This window comes from Gymnoscopelus microlampas (genome assembly GCF_963454915.1).
Source record: "Gymnoscopelus microlampas genome assembly, chromosome: 24".
In the NCBI taxonomy this organism is placed as follows: Eukaryota; Metazoa; Chordata; class Actinopteri; order Myctophiformes; family Myctophidae; genus Gymnoscopelus; species Gymnoscopelus microlampas.
In genome coordinates this window covers 35,515,950-35,539,512 of record NC_139961.1, presented here as the reverse complement: position 1 = coordinate 35,539,512, position 23,563 = coordinate 35,515,950, and the positions used below count along the sequence as shown (strand labels likewise).

Sequence of the window (23,563 nt, the reverse complement as noted above, 5' to 3'; positions counted from 1 at the left end):
TCAGGGACAAATTTCATTTCATCGACACATATGCTGGCGTGGCCTGGAATCGAACCTGCGGCAACCAGGGCCTCTGGTTCCCTAGGCGCACTCACTAACCACTCAGCTATGGCCATTTTCCGCCTCCTTCTTGCGGAAGCACGATTATACCAGTATGTAGTAGCCTTGGGATACAACAGTTCCAGAGCCTCCTGTTTCTATAGCGTGAGGCGACTTGATGCACAAGTACATTCCCCAGCCATGGTGTAAAAATACACCCCCTGGACATCATGCTTTTTAATGGATCCCATGTTAGTAAAGCTTGATAGAAGTATCAAACTCCCAAAATGCACCAGAATACTGGAAATTACATCTATTCTGTTAAAAAAAAATCTGGGGAGGGGGGCCAGAGGCCTCATACTACCGTTCGCCTGGGGCCTCCAGATCCTTAAGTCCGCCCCTGTGGACATGACTCTAGTATGTTGCAGGAACTTACCCCCAATCCAACCCTTGATGCTGAGTGCCAAGCAGGGAGGCATTGGGTCCCATTTTTATAGTATTTTGTATTACACTGTACTTATACTCTACTGTACAGCTGCTGTACTACAACCTCCACTACTCTATCAAACTACAGCTTCCACTGCTGTACTAAACACCACTCTACAGTATGTGCATTGTACCTGAACGACGCCCATGCAGGAGTCGAGGAAGATGGTCCCCTTAGGTTCCTTGGAGGTCTTCTCATCCTTGTAGAAGTTGAGGTTGTAGGAACCGTCTCCCAGCTGAGCCAGATGGAAGTACCTTCTCTTGAAGGACTAGGGGGGGTGGAAATGGAGAACATAAACAAACCGAATGGGCCTCTTTTCTCTAAAAATACCACATAGTGGAGACAGGGCGTGGGAAACTTAAAGAAAATTCACTTCAAACCACAGGCTACTGTAGAAGAAAGAAAAAAAAAGAGCCAATATAGCTTCTGTATGAGAATTAAATGTCCCGGTAAACTCAAATTTAAAAGGAAGCTTTACTACATCATAACCACACAAATGTTGAGGAACAAGTACTTACTTACACAAACAATGTTATGCGGTTGTAAAATGAGTCATCACATCTCTGCTGTTAAACTGTTAAAGGACACAGTGGATCTAGTGGTGTAGGGCAGTGGTTTTCAAAGTGGGGTGACCCCCAGGGGTCATTGAGGGAGTTCCAAAATAGCCAATCTACAAGCTCACAACGCAATGTGAGCTTGTAGATTGGTTATTTTGAAAACAATTTGAAATATCTTGAAACATTTTTTTTACATTTTTAATAATTTTGAAAAACTGTAACACAAATTTTCTCTTAAGGGGATCCCTGACATCAAATATTTTCAGATGGGGCCCACAGACAAATGTATATCAATTTGTGGGTCCTTGACATGACGACGTTTGAGAACCATTGGCGTAGAGCAGAGACCAACCAGAGTATCAGGGGGGTACTCGGCGGACACGTTTCATGACGGGGAAACCTGCTATTGCGTTACCACTTACCCTCATGGTGACACTGATAGCGCTGTTCATGTTTCCTTTGTAAAGCCAGCCGTGTTTTGAGACCCCTCCCTTCTGGGAGCCCAGCGAGGCTGTGTCCTGTGGGAGGACAAGGTAATTAGGACACAGATCAGACTAGGGAACCCGCATGGGCGTGGCACGCAACCCAACAACAAGAGACAATGACGCACTCTCTTGCATGTGGGCTCGAACTCGCTGTACGTGTGTGTGAGCACACATAACCTCTCATGCTCGCCTGTCACTTGACCAAACACGCATGCACACACACACACACACGCACACAGCAACGCGCACACACACACGCACGCATATATATTTCTAAACTTGTGAGGACGTCAACATTTTAGGACATACATTTTATGACTTATTTGTGATTTTTCTAAATGTTTTAGACATTTTCAACTCTAGCCCCAAAGACGAAAATATCCGATCTACAAGCTCACAACGGGTTGCAGCGCGACACATTGTGAGCTTGTAGATCTGCTCTTTTCAGCACAAAACTAAAAGTATAAATCAGGCATAACGCAAACCCCAAAACCTAAACTTAACCTCTAAATGCATGCGTAACGTAACTCTAACCCCAACGTGAATCATTTCCCAATTGTAAGCTAAAAACACTAAAAATCTTTAACCATAACACAACAATTTCCCTTGAGAGGACCAGGACATTTTTCCTCATAATTTCCTCGTAATGAATATTTCTGAAGTTCTACTTTACTAGTAGGGACATTTGACCCCCATATGTATAGTACTGCAAGTACACGCACACACGCACGCACGCACGCACGCACGCACGCACGCACACACACAGTCGCACACACACACACACACACACACACACACACACACACACACACACACACACACACACACACACACACACACACACACAGTCGCAAACACACACACACGATCACGATAATGATGCACAAACATTGTTGCTCTCATTGCATAGAAAACTGCAGAGTGCCCTCCAGGCAGCTGGGAGGGTAGGAGCAGCACACTAGTGTTCTCCTCATTAAACTCAGCACTGCAGACCTTCTCCCCTTCCTCCAGGGGCTTTCAACCACCACATCCTGACCAGGCACTAAAAGGTCAACAGCCTTCAATCCAATCAATTCCTGTAGCAAGGTAATTATTGGGCCGGTATGTGACCTCTCTCAATCTCAAGATGTCATGGAGAGGATGCTCAGAGAGAGAGAGAGAGAGAGAGAGAGAGAGAGAGAGAGAGAGAGAGAGAGAGAGAGAGAGAGAGAGAGAGAGAGAGAGAGAGAGAGAGAGAGAGAGAGAGAGAGAGAGAGAGAGAGAGAGAGAGAGAGAGAGGTGTGTGGGTCGACATCTGACGGCGTGACAACACAAGCCAGTTTGGCTGGGAAATGTAAAGAGAGGGTTTGCTATGTATACTAGGTGAAATAAAGGGGGCACTTTGCATTAAAACATAAAAATCTAAACTTAAAGGCATGATAGTATTGTCACTGTCGTACTACAGTGTCACACAAAAGTAGCAAAAATGTTCCATCTGCAAGCACACAACACGTTCCGATGTGACGCTTTGAGAGCTTGTAGAGCTGGTATTTTAGCTCTATTACATTTTTTGTAAGTAAAAGTGAAAGTGTTTAAGTGTGACTGTGGGTTTTATAAATATTGAACCAATGAAAAGTACTAACTAGAAAGTGTGACTAAATAATAACAACCATTCCATTGTTCCATTGGAACACAGGCTCTTTTTCCCCCATTCCCTGAAAAGTAATAGTTTTGGACATATGAGGTTTCCGCCCGATAGCGACGATAACCTAGTGAAGCCTGGAAAGAGGCTGAACTCATTGCCCTTTAGAGAATCATTACTTATTCAAAGACTTGGGAAGGTTGCCAGGATGCCTGCATGTCCCGACAAAAGCGGAACTAAGTGTTTATATACGGGCGTCTGCTGGACAAGTTTCCTGAGGACAGCGGAGGGAATTCTGGGATCTGTATTTTATACACATCGTTTTTTAAAATACTACCAAGGGCTACAGCTTCCTCTCAGGATTGGGTTGTTTAACTGTGAAGGCCTACAGCAGTTTGATAGATTACCACAGTAGTAATTGAGCAACATCAAGTGTGATTTGGAAGAGGGATCACGTTTCAACCAGAGAGTGTTTAAATGACTTTTCCGAAATCTGGTTAAGTTCAGTTACCTCATCTTTTTCCACATCTTCGTCAACCTCGAACAGATGAGCAGCCAGCTTCTCTGGTCTGGGTGATTTACTGAAAAAGAAAATGACCGCCACATATCTTAGGACTCAAGGATCAACTGCCATGACCTAAAAAGAATAGCCAGTAACTTTGATACATTTCTAAATGTTTTTTCACCCCTGAATTCTGCCAAAATCATGAGCTCAGTTAGATATTTACTTAAATCATTAAGTCAAGTAAAGTCAACAAAAACAAATAAATTATAGAAAATATTTTACATTTTCACACCCCTAATCTACGGTATAATTATGTACTCTCTTCTAACCTCACAATGAAGGTCATTGTGAGATTTTCACACCATTCTGCCATTCACACCATACCCTCTCTATTTCAAACCCATCAGACAAGCTTTCCATTTGCTAATGTAGGTTCACGGCATACTGACCCCATTGTATATACACACACAATAAGAAGAAACAATGTCTACATTGGTAGCATTCACGCCCTGCTGTCTCCATTCATAACAACGTGCACATTTTTAGAACGCTACAATGTGTTCATTCGCTACATCTTTCTCAGGGCCACTTCAGTACATAGCTGTCGTCACGAGTCAGGATTTAGGCAACGTACCTCAGCTGTTACGAGTCAAACCCCAAAAGCACAATTTGCCCCTATGACCTTAACAGGGCCGAACAAGCTCCAGGGAACAACTATAGCATAAACAATGTTGAGGCCAGGGTCAAGGGTTGTTGTCCGGTTTTTATGCTACAATGTTGGAAGCATGACATGTAACATCTGCAAGGTGCATTAGCTTCTAGCCACCTCCCTGTCATGAATCATTTTCAACATGGTATCCCTATTTTAGGCTTGCATTATGTCATTAATAGCCGTTCTACAAGCTCACAACGTGTTGCGATGTGATGCGTTGTAAGCTTGTAGATTATTTTCACTATGCTTATGGAAAGTAGCTCAAACTGAGGACACGGTCTGTAAGGATGTAGTGCGTCCTGGGATGTCCCATTTGTTTCAGCGATATCACAAAGTTATGGTCCCAGAATAGCCCCGATTATCCTCGGTGGAAAAAACACAGGAAGTGTCCTATTGTGTGACATTTATTTAACTTCCACAACACACGTTTCCTTCTTTCCAGGGATCTGTGGAACACATTCACTGGACAGTAAAACCAGGCCAGAATCTCAGGACATTGTACATTTTACGATGGGCCTCAAAACTATATAACTATACAACAGCACAGCATCCAATGAGCAAAGCAGATGCAAAATGCCCCGCCGGAAGACGGCGGGGGATGGGAGTTTTGTTGTGGCTTTGAACATCGTTCTGAACTTTGTTTTAAAACACTAAATAAAAAATAAAACTTTTACACAACTAATTCTGTTGTGTTGAATGGATCAGCGAAGTTCTGTCATATTTCCTAATTGCAACCTTGCAGGGTTAAAGTTGCTTTTATATACTTTTTTCACTCATTAGCAGAGTGACTGAAAAGATCACAACCAGTCATTTTAGAGGTACAACTTTTGTGCTGCAATATAAATTAAATTCCGTTTTACAAGACGTAAGAGAGAACAGGTGGTGTTGCTGGCCTTTGCAGTGCTGTTGTGGGTTATGTTAATTACAACTGCATAATGGGAGACTGTTACAATGACTTGCACTGTACAGTATATGACTGTTTTTTTGTGTCCTATATACTGTATGGTCTTATACTAAACATAGTGTTGGTGGTGGTGGTGAGAAATTGTGAGGACCTAAAAGAGACTCCCAAGGGACCTCTCAAGGGACCTCTCCCGCCAGACTAGGTCTGGTTCTTCTGACGAGCTGTCAATAGACCTGTCAGTAAAGCTGTCAACACCTCAACACACCTGTTAACTCGAGCTGAAATGTACACGCGTACATGGCCACATATCAACATGGACATGCACATATGCACAGTCACACACGCACGCACGCACGCACGCACGCACGCACGCACGCACGCACGCACGCACGCAGACACACACGCAGGCACTCACTTTGGGAGCTGGCGGAAATCTCCAGAATATTCTTCATACTTGTAATTGACAAGGTGCCAGTCGGAGTTGTACGTTTTGATGCACTGCGGAGAGAGAGAAAGAGAGAAAGTGAAAATTGAGGAGGTGGTGAGTGAGGGTCATTTTAGCATGAACAAATTTGGAGAGGTCATTAAAAATATAGCCCCAGACGGACGCAGACGGGCTGAGGTTTATTATACTTCCTTGGCAAAATAAAGCTAAATCCGTATTCCCTCAGAAGAAATAAAAAGGCAGGGTTTTATTTTAAGAAGGAGTGAACTTGCGTAGATCTTTGTTTCCTGAAAGGCAGGCAGTGCAGCTGGAAGAGCTTGAGTAGAAACTTGAATGATAAGACAGCTAAATTGCATTATTATACCTAATTGAATTAACAAGACAAAGATTCAGCCAAAGGAGTCTCTACAGCAGCTATGTATAAATGGCTGGCTAAAGTATCCTGTGTTACATCAAACAGGTACTGTAGGAAGGATATGTAACCGCAGGCTAAAAAGATCATACACATACTTCCATAAGTCAAATGAATTATATCCATTGCTGGGAACGGAGTCCCCTCCGGTTAAGCAATACCCATTGTACCCATTGTCAGAGTACTTTGGGCAGTAAACTTTATCATAGTATTCAGAGGCCAGTCTATGACGTCTGTTATATGACAACATAATAATGACAGATACAGAGATCTGCAAGGACACAGACAGATAGAGATAAAGAGATTTTTGTATTTTGGGTTCTGGACAACCGCCAGACCAACCGAATTCCGAAACACCCTCAGTCCCTCTGTGAAGTTTGAATTTGATCGTTCAGAAAGTCCTGAAGTTATGCACAACACAGTCTGACAGTCTTGTACATTAATAGATAGATAGATAGATGCTAAATTATGAGTTCAACATGACATCAAAACCGACGTGCATGCGTTAACATGAGCCCTAACGTCACTCTTCTGGTTATAATAGGAAAACTTTCTGCAAAAATAGGCAAACATTTGGCAAAAATAGCCGATGTTTGACGTCCAACAAAGTATACAGGGTTGAATTGGTTGAATTACCCAGCAACCACCTATTATCTGAACTTTGGTAGAAATGTGTTTCAGGTTTCAAAGCCTGAAAACAAAATCTACAAATTTGTGAAATACGTGTGTAACACGTATTATGTTGGGGGGTGAAATACGAAGGAAAATAGATTACAGAGAGAGAGAGAACAAAAAAAAACAGCTTCCCATCTGTGAGTACCTACAGCTGTTCCAGATGCAGTTATTATGATGTAATTTCTGGCTGGATCCATAGGGGAATATCCCATAACAGTTCTTTAAGACTACGCCCAGACCAGAACACTGCCAACCCCTGCACTACACAGCCTCTGTGAGACGATATACGACCCAAACGTGAGCCATGAGCCCCAACTCCGGTCTATACACTCAACAGAACATACTCTACAGATATTAGCAACAGAGAAAATGTATGCTTACTTTAAGGACAGTACTAGTATGTTCTTTTCCTCTGGCATGTACATTGTAAGAGTGTATTTGACTGTGACACCAATTGATCGAATTGCTACGTCAAACACAGGATTATTGGTCCATTTGTTATTCGTCATTTGTTATTCGTCCACAAGCTATTTCCTTCTTCTCCTGGCTCTCATTGAAATCGAACCAGTCTTGTTCTAGTCCACGAATCATAAAACAAAACATATGAATGCATTCTTGGGCTAGACGTAAGAAACAAAACATCTGATGGGCCTTCAGGGTGTTGTAACCAATTGTATTGTCTGGAAAGTGGTACAACCACCTGTGGTTGGCCGAAAGGAGTAAGGCAAGTATGTTCAAACTCTAAGGGACAGAGCGCAGGTTTTTGAGTATCATGCACAGCCATTGGGGCTCAAGCTAAATAAGGGTCATCTCCACCAGCACAATACTACTAAAATAATAATCACTTCTTAAACCCTATATATTTTATTAAACAGAGTCCCCTAGGGGTCTACACTAGCCCGTTTTTTAATTGCCTTTCTTCATGGATACTAGTATACATTTCTCTCTCTGCAGTGAACAGTACGGAAACATTTTAAAATACAATTATTGTCAATACCTGCTAAATGGGCACTTATTGAGTTAGAGGGCAAAGGACACAGGCACAAGACCCCCTGGGGTCTATATCTGTGCATGTGCCAAAACATGTGTATGCATTGGCATGCTTAGAAATAGGTTTGTTAATCATAATTAACATTTATCTCTTTATTAAAGGGGAACATTGCTGATTTATTTTCCTGAATTCTATAGTTCTGATGTGAGGAGGATAGGCTATCAATAATATAGTGCGGCAAAAGTATTTTTTGTAGTTGACATCCAATCCAATCCACTTTATTTATATAGCACATTACAACTCAAGGTTTCCAAAGTGCTTGCACAGAAAATCAAAAGCCAAATACACTGGGTAAGCTGAAACACAGAAAAACAACAGCAAAAACACACAGCAAAATGAGAAACAAAATAAACAACAAAGGGAGACACATCACTGAAGAATACAGGACGCAGCAGCGTCAGCAGACAGTGAAACAAAACATAGACCACAGAAACTCTCAAACGGGATCGAAAGCCAATAAAGGTGGGACTTAAGGCAAGATTTAAAAGTCTTGATGGTGGGGACCAATTTGATATGGGAGGGGAGCGCATTCCATAATGTGGGGTCTACTACTGAAAGGGCTCGGTCGGACATCATGAAATGATGACGTCAAACGCGTCAATTTGTATGTACTGTATGTACTGTAGTCTGTATGTGTGTACCCCAGGAAGAATAGCTGCTCTATTTACTACAGCTAATGGTAACACAAAATAAACAAGTAAGAGAGATTCTGAGACTTTAGCCAAGGTTACAGCTAGACGATCGAGGCAGCTTCATGCTCATGTCTTAGTGATACGGTACCTCTTGGACAAACAGACACTGTGCCTCCTTCTCGGCAGTCTCTGGCACGGTAGAGAACAGAGTCCGGCCCTGGCGCCGCAGGGTGGAGATCTGAGGATAGACAGAAAGCAGGCATGAAAAACAGGCTGATGTAGCAGCTCACTGTGACAGATCCATACCTGCTGGTGTTTGGAAACAATTGTGGAATTCACTCACATGGTGGGGCCCACACCCCGTTTTGGGCTCTGAGCCGTACCATCCCTCAAGTGAAGTGTTTTGTTCCGAAATGAAATACTACTACTTAATATGAAATACAACTATACTACAGTTATAAAATTATTCCATAAGTCCATCTTGAAGGATAGTTTCTAACTGAAGATCTTGGCTGACCAAATATAAACACGTTCACATTGTGGATGCTGTTCGCTGGATGCTATCGAAGGTCATGATTTTGGTTCAACATGGATACACATTCAGATTGTTGGGAAATATTCTGTTCATATCTGTATCATATACAGTATTGTTAATGCTCACATCCAGACAGTGAAATGATTTTGTAAGCTAACAGATGGAATCAGTGGAAATCAACGTGTCTTTTTGTTTGTTTGTTTTTACCCAATTTAGTCGTTATGCCAAATGTCAAGGCCATCTGTATCTGAGACAACAACTCTGGTCTTGAAGTATGAGAGATTTAAAAGTCTTCGAATACTGGAGCCAAACGTACATGTCGCAATGGGACACTCTGTCTGACTCCCAGAACAACATTTTACTCACAGTTCATATACCTCCAAAAACACAGTACTGTATATCCCAGAATGAGACAGACAAGAAACAACAAGAAGAGTTACCAGCCCATCCCTTCCCTTTGACCTCAGTGTCATCTATAATGGTGGGGCTTGAGGGAAAAGGTCAAGGTCAGGTCAGATCTCTCAACTCTACAGCTGTTCCACGGCTGTGCTGGTCAGCACAAGCAGTAAATATCTGCCCTTAAGAGACAATGATGATGTTGTAGTAAAGTCACTCTTAATAATACAATTGTTTTCTTTTCGTTCTTTCCTCTTTAACCGGACCTCATTTTGTACAGTCGGAGACTCTAGCCTTCTTTGATGGTTACAGACAGGCTGACAGATAAGACAGTCAGACACAGAGGAGTTTTATTAGATGTATAGAGATGGACAGATCCACAGTGAGAAGAGACGCTCTACCCAGAGGAGCACAGAGGAGCCTCAGGGCATCAAGAGTAAGACCCGTGTTCAGTGTCTTCCATAGAGACCCCGACCAGTCAGTGTCCCAGTTACTGCACTGGGTGTCCAGTCACTCCACAAAGACGAGTGGGGACTCACTGTCAAATTGACCCAGTCTTGTCATGGATTTCCTATATTCAAGCCTTTTCATTTGTCTTCTTGTTAGTAATGCCTTTGAAAGAGGTTTTAGAAACTTGAATCATGCTTCACTGGCTTTCAAAGTCTATATGATCAAAATAGCATTACCAGTGTGTCAGGGCACAAGAGAGGGTAGCCAGAGGACATCACATATAAAGAAAACCTTAACCACATGAACTCTAGCGTCCTTATTCTGGGCATGTCATAATAGGCGAACATTCTGCACAAATAAGCGAACATTAGACGGAAATATACGATCTAAGCCAGCAAAGCGTCACGTTGCAATGCGTTGTGAGATTTGGTGTTGAGGGAAAAAACGGAACCCGGTAAACTGAAGTATATGGGGTTTAAGTGGTTAGGTGGAGGGATATTGTATTATTTCATATACTGGAACGATCAACAATAAATATGAGTCCCAGTCAGAGAAATATACAAACTGACATTTCTCTTAAGTTCATAGCAGCGGTGCGCTTCCGTGTCACATGCTTGTTGGGATAGTTACTAAAACATAGTAATATGTTACTTATTACATATTACTTGTTTAAAAAGTAATGTAGTTACTTTACTTATTACTCCCTGCCAAAAGTACTTAGTTACTTATTACTTTAGTTACTTTTTTTCCCCTCGCCCCCAGTAATTGCATCCTTTCTCCCCAAAAGTCTGACTGATTGTAAAATCCTCATGGTACACTCATTTGAATTATATTAACACTAAGACTTTTACTGTGTATGAATTCATAACTTACAGACTAAATGAAAACCATTTGACGACTATGAATTGAATACTAAGGACCTCAATGGAAACAAGTATTTTAAATGTATTTAATGTACTTTGCCTAATAAAATATTCAAATTCAAACACCTGGGCTCAAACAGATAATGACTCATCATGAGACACAATCTTTGAACAACTTCTGTTGTTTATTAAAGCTCCAAACATAAACTAAACAAACATAAATAAATGATGCACTGCATAATTTGCAGCGGACAATAATGTTCTTCAAATGTTTTGTCCTGACAAAATCAAAATAATTGCCATATTTCCAAGTAGTAAATGAAACGCGCGGTTCCTCTGTGTCCTCCATGTTTGTTTTACGTCTCGCAGTCTGTGTATGTGAGTCTCACACTAACCCTAACCAGTGTTGCCAGATTAAGAGAGAGAAATAAGCAACCAGGTCTATGAAAACAAGCGACTAATAGACAGGCCACAGTGACCTGTGTGTGTGTGTGTGTGTGTGTGTGTGTGTGTGTGTGTGTGTGTGTGTGTGTATATATATATATATATATACACACACACACACACACACACACACACATGCCACAGTCAGTGACCTATATATATATATATATATATATATATATATATATATATATATATATATATATATATATATATATATATATATAGAGAGAGAGAAAATAGCCGATCTACAAGCTTACGGCGCGTCTTCATCGGCTTATAATAAGCAGACATGGCAACACTGTTTGATCCGGTTTAAGGCCCGCCCTTCCGCAGCTGATAATTCACACAGACAAGTGCGCAACGTTTCCGTATCCGCTCTAGACCGGATCAGCAAGCAGCCTGCATAACAACTCGATCGCAACCAGTCTACCATTATATCAATGGACCAAAAACAACACAGGATCAAATAAGCACACTCAAACCCAGAGTACCACCGAGGCTCATGAAAAAAAGTAATAAGTTACTTTTTGAAAAAAAGTAAAGGTAATATTATTACTCAAAACGTGAAAGTAATTAGTTACGTTACTAGTTACTGGGAAAAGGTAATAATATTACTTTAAGTTACATATTACTTTAGTTACTTCCCAACATGCGGTAGAGGCAGTAATCAATCCATTGGGCCTCTGTGACATGTTTGTTCACACTCAATAGGGTCCTTATGACCTATCTATACATTTATGGTGTGAAAAAGTGAAAAGACATAAAACAAATGTCAGCATTAGGGCATAGTTACACATAATGTACGTGTCAGAAGCATCACTGTGTGGTGTGTAGAGCATCCAGTCGCGTTCAACGTGTCGAGTTCAACATGGGTGAATTTTGACCTCGCGTCAACCTGGCAGGCATTTAGCCTGCAGGCATTCAGTGAGCCGACTACTCCAAAGTCAAATGGCTACACACCAGCAAGCCGGCACTGCCCAGAATCTGCAAGGTAACAGGGAAATTGACGTTGTTTGACGCTTCAGCATGCGTTACTCTCCTTCGGTGACCATGCAATTATTGCCATCTCAGAAGAGATACTTCCCTGGTTAGCCAGTGGATCCATACACCACATAATAAATAGTTCCACCTTGCTATTGCAATTTCATCAGCTTGAAATAATATATATCACCACCACTCTCCTAGCCTGCATATCTGCTGACTCGTTTAAAAGAAAGTACTCTCACAGGAAATGTGTCAGATTGATGAAGTGATGGCCTCAAGTGAAGCAGCTCTGCTGTCAATCAGTTAGCTAAATGCATAAATAAATTACCTGGAATGTATCATGCAACATTTCCAAAATGTAGACTAGAATAGAGTCTATAAAAAGTGTTATCGTTTTGTCAAATAAATACAAGACATTAGCCATGTTTCCTTTAACCACATAAACTCTGGCATCCCAATTTTGGGCACATTTCCAAAAGTTTAAAAGAAATGTATTTCTTAATAAGGTTTTAACATTTTCAGCAATAGTAAAAGATAGCTGATCTACAAGCTCATAATGTGACGTGGTGTGAGCTTGTAGATCGGCTATTTTTGCAATTTGTTGTACGGCCAAGTATATAGGGCTTACAGTAGGTGGCTAACAAGCGTATGATGTTTGTGTGTTGTCAGTCATAACTGGAAGAGCGGGTTTAACTTTCTTTCTTCATTAAATGACGAAATATCTCATTTTTGGCAGCCAAACTCTCTTAGCTGTAAGCAAGCTGGTGGCTGCCCATGAAGTGCATTCCTGTTAATGGGCAGCATTTCAACAGGCACCACTGGAGGGGGTTGTACTGTCCGTCCAAAATGCCGCAGGGCACAGAGATAGAGGAATGATGCCAGGCACTAAATGAAGCCTCCACACTGGAGATGAGCGGGCATGGTGGACCGAGAGAGGAAGAGGGGGAAGAGGAGGAAGAGGAGAGAGCAGAGGTGGAAAGGAGAGAGGAGATGAGTAAGGGAGAGAGAAAGAGAGGACAAGAGGAAAGGGCTTGCGGCCCTTTTAGTCTTCTACAGTGTTTTCTCGTTCACGAGTCAGGGACTGTAGCGTGACATTTTTTTCTGTGTCAAAGTGTGTGTGTTCATGTGTCTCAAGTGTGTGTGTGTGTGTGTGTGTGTGTGTGTGTGTGTGTGTGTGTGTGTGTGTGTGTGTGTGTGTGTGTGTGTGTGTGTGTGCGTGTGCGTGCACGTGCACGTGCACGTGCGCGTGCGTGTGCGCGTGCGCGTGCGTGCGTGAGTGTGTTGGTGTGTGCGAGGAGTGAGGAGCAGGGAGGGGAATTTGAGAATACAATGTAGTGGGTGAATGATTATGGTTCATTAAACCTAAATGGACAATAAAAAGGGTTAGAAAAAGTGTTTTGAACGAGCATAAAATATTTCATGTATTTCTGCGTCAAAGCGTGTGTGTTAGTGTGTCTCAAGTGTGTTGGTGTGTGTAATCGTGTGCGTGCGTGGGTGCGTGCGTGCGTGTCTGTTGGTGTGTGCGGAGTGAGGAGCAGGGAGGTGAATTTGAGACTACAATGTAGTGTGGGTGATTATGACACAATGTAGTGTGGGTGTATGATTATGGTTCATTAAACCTAAATGGACAATAAAAAGGCTTAGAAAAAGTGTTTTGAACAAGCATAAAATAAGTGCTTTCATTCTTTGCTAATTGCTAATAGCGACACTTAAGAAAGGTAAATTAATACTAGTCAGAATGTCATCCAGCCATCGGTCCAGTGGAGCGTCCAATAACATTAGAGCGTGTGAACCTACAGTCATGGAAACTCACCAACTCCTCAACTCAAAGTGCTCCTACACAGAGGTCTGACTCCCTCCTGCCTGCCCTGTGTGTGTGTGTGTGTGTGTGTGTGTGTGTGTGTGTGTGTGTGTGTGTGTGTGTGTGTGTGTGTGTGTGTGTGTGTGTGTGTGTGTGTGTGTGTGTGTGTGTGTGTGTGTGTGTGTGTGTGTGTGTGTGTTGGGTGTTGGGTGTGCATTTGTCTGGCTGTCCCCCTCCACTCCCTGTGAGCCCGGTGATGTAAAACACATGGAGGGTTAGACAGCCGGACAGACGATGGTTGACCTAACACACACACACGCGCACGCGCACGCGCACGCGCACACGCACACGCACACGCACACACACACACACACACATACATACACATACACATGGATAAATACACAAATATACACAACCTATAGCGACACAAGCAAACATATACACATTCAGACAGAGAAACATATACACACACAAACAACATGTAAACATGAAGACACAGAAATATAAACACACAGACACATACACACACGCATGCAGACATACAGAAACACACGCACGCATGCACGCACGCACGCACACACACAGACATACAGACATACAGACAGACATACAGAAACATACACACACAGACACAGACACAGACACACACATGCAGACACACACACACACACACACACACACACACACACACACACACACACACACACACACACACACACACACACACACACACTGGCAGACATAGAAATATAAACACATTCAGACACAAACATACACACACACACGAAGACACAGGAACAGACACACACACACACACACACACACACACACACACACACACACACACACACACACACACACACACACACACATTAGGACACAGGAACGTAACACACACACACACACACACACACACACACACACACACACACACACACACACACACACACACACACACACACACACACAGGACAGTTACAAATGGCTTTGCGCTGCAGACGACCTCCTAATGAAAGCCACTCATCATCCTAGGGGTTGTGAAATACAGTCTGGAGGTGGACTGTACATTGTTCACTTCCCACCACAGACAGTTTGTTACGCTGGACTCAGCTACAATGAAATACACAGAATACCAAACCACCTCATTCCTCTCTCTCTCTCTCTCTCTCTCTCTCTCTCCCCCCCCAGTGGGAGGAACCTGGGAGTGGAGACCGCAAGAGATTCCTCTCAGCGTCGGAGTGAGCAGCAGTGATGTAATGTTGACACGGCCTCGGAGTTGCTTTTGAACACAAACAAACGCGCCGTCTACGGAGCGTGTAAATGTTTGAAGGGACGCGAGCCAGCGGCTACACGGGAAGTCAAGTTTAACCGGGGGTCTGGGTTTCCCACATGCCCCTGCCGAGGGTCGAGGGAGGGTCTCACATACCCGCCCGCGGCCCTTGTGATCGGCCCCCGCTTAAACTCTTGCAGGTGCTGGAGTCTTTGGAGAGCGCAAGTCAAGTGTGGTGGAGAGGTCATCTAAGGCGACAGTCAATCAATAAATCTATCAATCTATCAATTTAGATAGATAAATCTATTTATCTATCTACCTACCTACCTACCTACCTACCTACCTACCTACCTACCTACCTACCTACCTACCTACCTACCTACCTACCTACCTTCCTACCAATGTATGCATGATGAAAAACAAACTATGTACTGTACTGTCTATGATGTGACAATATAAGAAAATATAATATTTCCCCAGCATTGTAATTGCTATAGACTAATTTCACCAATCTTTTTCCTTGAAATTAATCTTTTAACAATTGAGGAAAGTACGCGGGTACAGTATTTGCATGAATGAAGAAAATGTCATTTTAAATCTCAACGTGGAGCCGTTGTGGAGGCTGTGGCCTTATTAAGGGCAGTGAAGTGTGTTAAGCTGATGAGGCTTCTAAGAGAGACGGCCACTCAGCTCCCACCACACTGCATGGTCTCCAACCTGTTTGTCCAGTGAAGGTTGACTTGGCACACTTGCCCCCATTCAGCAGTGACCTACTTCACACTCAGTTAAGTTTCGCTGCAGTCGTCTACTTCTTGCCAAAGAGCGAGAGTCTTGACTTTTGGTTGGTCAAGAGGCTTGAGTAACTAACCCTTCACGGCAGTGGTGGAGGGAGGGGAGAGGGTTATTCTGTTTTTATTTTATTTTAGGGGTTTATATGCGTTTATTGATAGTATAGTGGGTTGACATGAAATGGGGAGAGATAGATGGGGAGTGACAGGCAGCAAAGGCCGTCGGGATCGGGACTCGAACCCACAACGACATTGAGCCTAGGTGCCCGGACCGCTACGCCAGAGGTCCGGGCCTATTCTAATCTTCGGAGCAAGATTTACCATGCAGTCCACAAAACGATTCAGCATTATTTGGGCTCTGACAGAATATAGAGGCAAAGTGATACTAATTGTATAATTGTCAACATATTTGACCATATAAACAGAAACCAATCAATAAATCAATAAAAGTATCCCTAAAGCCACAATTATTTTCTAACGTGGGTGTTCGACAGTAATTAGGAATCACCAATTAACGAGCCTGCCATGCAAAAAATTAAAGTCATTGATGAATCAAGATATGCTACTTCTGTCTACCCCCACTGTCCTGTCTCTCTCCACTGTATTAATGAAGCAGAAATTCCATAAATCAGTAAATAAAATCCAATAAGTTGGTCTAATGTGTGATATGACTCAGCGCTGCTTACCTGGAAGTCATCAGGAGGGAACTGCAGCATGTCTCTCTGGACATCACTGATGATCTGGGTCTTCTTCTGCAGAACGACATTCTCATAGTCCAGCGGCTCGATGACCTTAGGCTTCACCTGAGGACAAGAGGAGGACAGCAATCAAACTGGGGTCCGGGAACCCACCGGGTGACCTTGAGGAGTTAGGGGTCTGTAACTCCGGGCATGTATCTACGGGTTTGTAACATTTGGTTCTATTCGTACACTCTCTAAATTAGGACTTTGCAATGTAGTAGGTCCAAGAGATGGAAAATTGTGACATGCTTAACCGACCTGATGGCTGCTCAGATGGTTCTGATGAGCGCCCAGGCGGTAGCAGGGGTTAGCTGTGAGCTTGTAGATCGGCAATTTCTTTTGAATATCTTAGATTTTTTACTGAAAAGCAACTGCAACAATATACTACACGTGTGGAGTTGTTATAATGTGGTGTTGATGCTACCAGCTGAGGGTAACCACTGGGCAATATACCCCGTTGCTACAGAAACCTTGTATATCCATGTAAACTTTTTACGTTTTTTTTTGCAAATGAATGCCCTATTTCATCATACAAGAGTGTTGCAGAACTAGTGAAAATAAATAGCCGATCTACAAGCTCACAACGCCACGTATTGCAAGGCGGTGTGAGCTTGTAGATCAGCAATTTTTCACTATTTTAAATTGTTTTTAAAATAATAATAAAAAAGGAACGGTCTTGGACATTACATTACAGTCATTTAGCATACAAGGTTTCTGTCCGACAGCAGTGAATACTGTAATATGCTCTCATACAGTATAAATGCAAGAGATGTTAGACGTGTCCAGCAACCATATGTGTCCAGTCTGTCCAGTATGTCAGTCATCTACAGTATGTATCTATGGCATGACTCCACATTTGGGCTTGTTTCAGCACAATCCGACCACCTTTGACTTCCACTATAAAAATGGTTAAATTAAACTTGAGACTTTTGACAAGCAATTGGATCATCATTATTGTGGTTTCAGATTTGTTGGGATGGGGGATTTCTGTGTTGGGTTAGGAGAAGAGACTTACAGAGAAAATGGCATTGGCTTCCATTACAAATTTAAGGTTTTTAAAAGTAAATTAAAAAATACTTCCTTGGCCTACTGGCAGCGTGCACAAGTCATTTGGCAGGTTCAGCGGTTTGCATTTGCAAGATTAGCCCGGAACACACACACACGTGACGCACACACGCACACCGTGCACACACACAGACTCACACACACACACACACACACACACACACACACACACACACACACACACACACACACACACACACACACACACACACACACACACACACACACACACACACACACGTACAGGAGCCTGCCTCCTATAGTGCCGTGTCATTAAAAAATCGTATTTGCTGTGCAGCCTTCATGATGCTACTGTTAGTATAGAGTCACATTGGTAACCAATACATTCCTGTCATACTGTACCTATACCAAGAAGCATTCTGGGCTCTCGCCTGGCTAGGTTCGCTGTTGACTGACCTTCCTGGTTAAATTACACTTGAGCCTTTTGACATGCAACTGGATCATTATTGTGGTTTCTGATGTTTCGGGGCGGTGCTGCTGGACGATGAGTTACAATGAAAACAGCTTTGGAGATTCTATCAGGCTGACCACAGAATTGTGTGGCCAACAAAATGTCATTGTCCTCGCTGAGGGTAGGACTGGCTGCCAGCTCCATCTCTGGGCTCGTTGACGCGGAGGATCGTGAGACGGGTGAATGTGGGTTAAGAAGAGAGAGGGAGAGCAGAGCGAGAAGCGGATGAGAGCGAGGGGAGAGAGAGAGATACTCTGTGTGTAACTGTACCAGTCACTGGGTCACAAGCTCACATGCATGGCCCCCGAGAGAAAGGGCATCAGTGATTGGTGCTTCAACTCTTGGAATCCCCGTTTGACCAATGAGAATGCTTAGATTTCCCAGAGTCTCCTGGAAGATTCACTGTGACCTCATGCCAGTGTCCCATTGATGGAAAACTGTGTCTAAATGGGATACATACTATCAGCATGAAGGCTAATGTTCCATTAGAACAGATATAAAGTGAGTCACACTTGAACTAAGATTTGGACAGAGTGGTCCTGACATTCCATATTTCAACCATCTAACAACAAGCAGATGCTTTTATCCAGAGTTACTTACAGTACAAAGTGCAAGAGCAGAGTAAATATAATGAACCCTAGTCAACAAACGACAGGTCAGAGGTCATGCTATTGGTCACGTAAGTAGAGTGCAAAGGAAACCAATTTAGTGCTTCAAAGGATAGCAGGTAAACATCAACAACAATAGAAATGCAATGGAACGTACCTGGGCGTGTGCATGGGGCTCAACATGAAGCTGAGTTCACACGCATGCAATCGCCCATTCGTGTGAGTTGTTCGTGCATGAGAATGTTTAGCCCGGAAGTGTTTTAAGCAATAAAGTGTCATCGCCAAATCAGTGTTTTGAAAGTTCTGAGTGCACCTCTATTTTTATTTTTATTTATTTATTTCAATTCTCATTGTTTTCAGCTTTATTCTCTTCATTCTTGGATTCTTCATTCACCGTAAATGTATGTGATACAAATGAAAATTCTCCATGTAATTTAATCCATCATGGGAATAGATCCCACACAGACATGATATACCTTTTAGGGATGCACAATGAATAGATTCATATAGCCCTCTTTTATGTTTCACTGTGAATAATTGTTGGCCTTTTGGCAGCATGGAAACATTTCATTCCAGTCACAGGCACAGCTGAAATAAGCTGAAAACTTATATCATGTTGATATAAGATGTAAAGAAAAGCGCAATAAAAGTATTTTGTTTCCCAAATCAACAAGAATGATAATAATAAAAATCACAATCAACATATCTGACAATAATTACCAGAAATATAATTTCAGCAATAATCATTTTTGCAGCGGAGCCCTAATCCATATCAAGATGAAAGTCATGATTAAAGTTATGCTGTGCTCTATTTAACCCGGCAAAACATCATCAATGCCAATCATTCCATGTTATAATGTGTTTCCGCTACCGCTGACAGCTTATTAGTTTGACCGTGGCTGCTGAGATATTTGGCTTAGCATCTTGGATCCTGTCCAGCAAACACACGCCAAACCCAGGCCAATTCAACAGACACAGATTTATATTGTAATTCGCCCCAGTCCTCCTGAGGTGAGGTCTGATGATGTAATGACAATATTCCCCCGGTTTAAGGGGGCTCGGGGGGTGACAGCCATGACCTTGCAATATATACACGTACAGTATACTGTATGAGGATCATGGGATGGACTGAAAATCATCTGCTTCGATGACCAGCTGTGTACGAGTCACTGGGATGACCGTTAATAACAACCAGCTGTGAATGGCGGACTGCCAATAATAATCCCACAGCCAATTGTGTGGCGGAGGTGGTGGCGAGGTCCGATTGAGTGTCCAATTAGCCCAACAGCTCTGTGGATGTTGATCGATGACTCTTGAAGCCCAGTGCATTTAAATGTGTTTATAATGCAATAAGTGAAGCCAGTGCTTAACCAATTAAATGGAAGAAAGTAACTTAAAGTAACTTAAAGTAACTTAACTTAAATTAAATGGAAGAAAGTAACCAATTAAATGGAAGAAAGTAACATACATTTTCTTAAAATATGGATTATTCCAGAATTAAGCGAAGGGGGTTTCCCAATTCCGAGTTATTTGGGGATATTGGATATCAGCCTATTGAAGATTCACAGACATGTGTGACATTGGCTTATTTCTTACTGTATGTAATTTCAAACTACTGAGCTACATTTCCAGACACAGGACTTTCCACAAAAGAATTGACAATATAAATAAACTCCTTTAACACCTTCACAGCCTGACAAGAAAATTGTGCACAACATTTGAAACTCCCTGATCCCAGCACTGAAATGGTGAACGACAAAACAAAGCGAGCTACAAGTGCTCCAGTTCCTAAAAAAAGACAGACATTCAACCCCCTGGAGAGGTGTGCCCTGGAGCTACTATTTTCCCATTTCCGTCCAGAGCTCTCCAGAAGAAAAAAACAACAGCAAAAAAAAAGAGAGAAGACATGCATCTTCAAAGCACCTCATGAAAGGGAACGGCACAGAGTTCACCTGAGTATTGAAGAGATGATCACATGACTCCCTGTAACTGAGCACCTCGCTTGATCTGGACACAGAATGGTGTCAAGCGCAGGTGAAAACGTGATCAGTACATGCAATAGTGTCTGGGTGGTTTGTCACCTGTATTGTACCTACCTGCAAACAACAGGTACAAGATCATGCCTCTTTTAGTTAAGTCAGAGTGAAATATGAGGAAACATTTAACATTTCCTTATTTCCAAAACTCTTATGACAGCAAGATCATCAATGTCTCTTCAAACAAGACACAATGCCAACTAACAGTCATTCAAAATGGACCTAACAATGCAACTGACAGCACACACAGTGCATTCAACCGCGTAGTACGGTAACATCTTCTCATACAAAAGGTAATCTCAGGTTCAAGAATGCATTATTTCCCACCCAGCAAACACATGCTCTTCTCAGTATGAAGTCAGACTCACCGCTGTCACCTGTGACTCTGCCTCTGTCACCTCTGCCTCAATCTCCGCCAAGCTCTTATACTGCTGGGGGGACTCGATCACCATTTCCCTCTTAGGGGCTTTGGCTGCCCGGCCCTGCATGGTAGTGTAACACTCAGGCCAGCGCCTGTGTGTGTCTGTGCAGTACAATCCAACGAGTGAGTGTGTCTATGTGTGTGTCTGTGTGTGTCTACAGGGGAGGCTGAGGACTCAGAGAGAATGCCATGGTACTAGAAAGTTGTCTGCACTCTGTGGAAGTTGTGAGAGCTTTGCAGTCTCGTCCAACGAGCCCCCCCCCCTTGCCTCTCTACTCAATCACAATAGCCCAGCCTCTCTCTCTCTCTCTCTCTTTCTCTCCCTCCCTCTATCTATCTATCTCGCTCTCTCTGTCCTTGGCTCGCAATAGAAAAAAGATGGTCCCTCCCACTTCCACAGCTGCACAGCTGTGGAAGTCTGCATGTGTGCGTGCGTGCGGGCGTGTGTATGTGTGTGTATGTGTGTGTGTGTGTGTGTGTGTGTGTGTGTGTGTGTGTGTGTGTGAGGAGGAGTACAATGTTGAATTACATGCTATCGACCACTCCCCCACAAAAAGCTCACGAGAGGCCCAGCAGTCATGTCATTATTTGCCCACTCTTCTACCTACCTGCCTGCCTGCGTGCGTGTGTGCGTGTGTGTGTGTGTGTGTGTGTGTGTGTGTGTGTGTGTGTGTGTGTGTGCGTGTGTAATTTTCTTTTGCCTTTTGTGTGAAATCATAATTTAAAGGAAGGAAACAAAGGAGAGGGGAGCAGAGATGAGAGGGGAGGGGAGCAAAACTCACAACTCCCAGAGTGTTTCAGTCTGCCGCTCAGGCGTCTTGTGTGAGGGAATGCTGGTGCGTTGATAAAGTTCTGTTCTCTATTGATATTTGGGCTCACTTTGAACTGGTCGTGTGTGCCGCCTCCATCGCAGCAGGCAGACACAGCAGGGTGTGTGGACACACGCTCCCCCCGCCTTATCCGGATCTCAAACACAAAGACATACACTGACACAAGTCTCTCTCACTGCTTCAGGAAAAGGTTTGCTTTGCCAGCCTCCCCTCCCCTCAGAGCTGAGTCTCTGAGGAGATCCACCATCCTTTCATCTCAGCGTCGGAGGCGCCGTGGCTCAGCTGTTTTCTGTCTGAGCGCGCGCATGTGTTTGTGTGTCCCGAAACCATGACATTTAAGAGTTAGCATCAACAAGGCATTACTGTCAGAAATGACACTTCTCCTCGGTGATGTGACGTTTCTCTCTTTCTCTTTCCTTCCGGGCTCTGCGCGAATGCATGCAGACGAGGACGCAAATAAATACCCAACCACGGCGACGCCCGCCAGCCGCTAATTAATGATTGGAAATTTTGCGGGCGGATTCATTCATCAATAACAATCATCAGAGTTATCATAAATGACACATTGTGTTTGAATGGTTGAAGAAGAGAGGAGAGGAGAGCCTGGGGAGGAGATGGGATGAGAGGAGATGATGTAAACTGGGCTGGGGGTTGTGTGTTCAGTGATGTCATGAAGTCTAGATAACATGCCATAGGTCAGGATGACTTCAAAGGTCTCCGTCTCTGCATTGCGGCTACAGTTCCATAATTATTAGTGAAAATTTATACGGTGTATACAGTGTGTTCATGCACGAGTGTGCGCCTGTGAGTGTGCGTGCGTGCATGTGCGTGTGTGTGTGTGTGTGTGCTTGTGTGTCTTTGTGCGTCAGTGTTCTCTGATGTGCCTCGGAGTGCCTGTAATTTGCATCTCTTGTATAAACTGTACTCTCATCAAAGAGACTCATTCAAACTATTGTGAGAATAAAACCCCTATACAGTATGCTTGAGCAGGGCAGAAACAGAAACACCACTACAAACACTACATTATTATCACCTCCCTTCCCAAGTGGAAGCCGGATCCGAACTGCATCACAACACCATTAGCTTTTCCGAAATCAACATCCCTTCAATAGCTCTTTTGGGTCAATCCTGGCATTTGTCTGTTTATTCTGCATCAAAGCAAAGTCTCTGAGTGGATTTCCTTTTGTTTTTCCTCTTGGGAAAAGCGCAGATCAGACTGTTAAGGAACTCCGGACAGAGTAACGTTAGTCTTGATAATAGACCAGATTATGTTAATCAGAATCATTCATGTCATAAGCCATAACCACTTAAACCCTATACACCCCTATT

At 43.1% G+C, this 23,563-nt stretch overlaps 1 protein-coding gene across 3 annotated transcripts in view; it reads right to left on the bottom strand.

The window, feature by feature from the left end:
- Window positions 1-23,563, bottom strand: part of LOC311040910 (dedicator of cytokinesis protein 9-like) — a 98,360-nt gene that overhangs the window by 49,977 nt on the left and 24,820 nt on the right. For 2 of the 3 annotated variants that reach the window (XM_084051325.1, XM_084051327.1), the window contains exons 2-7: window positions 16,749-16,865; window positions 8,674-8,763; window positions 5,726-5,808; window positions 3,701-3,770; window positions 1,506-1,601; window positions 660-794 (exon numbers count right to left, since the gene is read on the bottom strand). In XM_084051325.1, the coding sequence (XP_083907451.1) occupies window positions 660-794; window positions 1,506-1,601; window positions 3,701-3,770; window positions 5,726-5,808; window positions 8,674-8,763; window positions 16,749-16,865 (591 nt within the window). Of the gene's footprint in view, window positions 1-659; window positions 795-1,505; window positions 1,602-3,700; window positions 3,771-5,725; window positions 5,809-8,673; window positions 8,764-16,748; window positions 16,866-21,351; window positions 21,622-23,563 lie in introns of those variants that run through there. The other variant, XM_084051326.1, reaches the window with a different exon arrangement.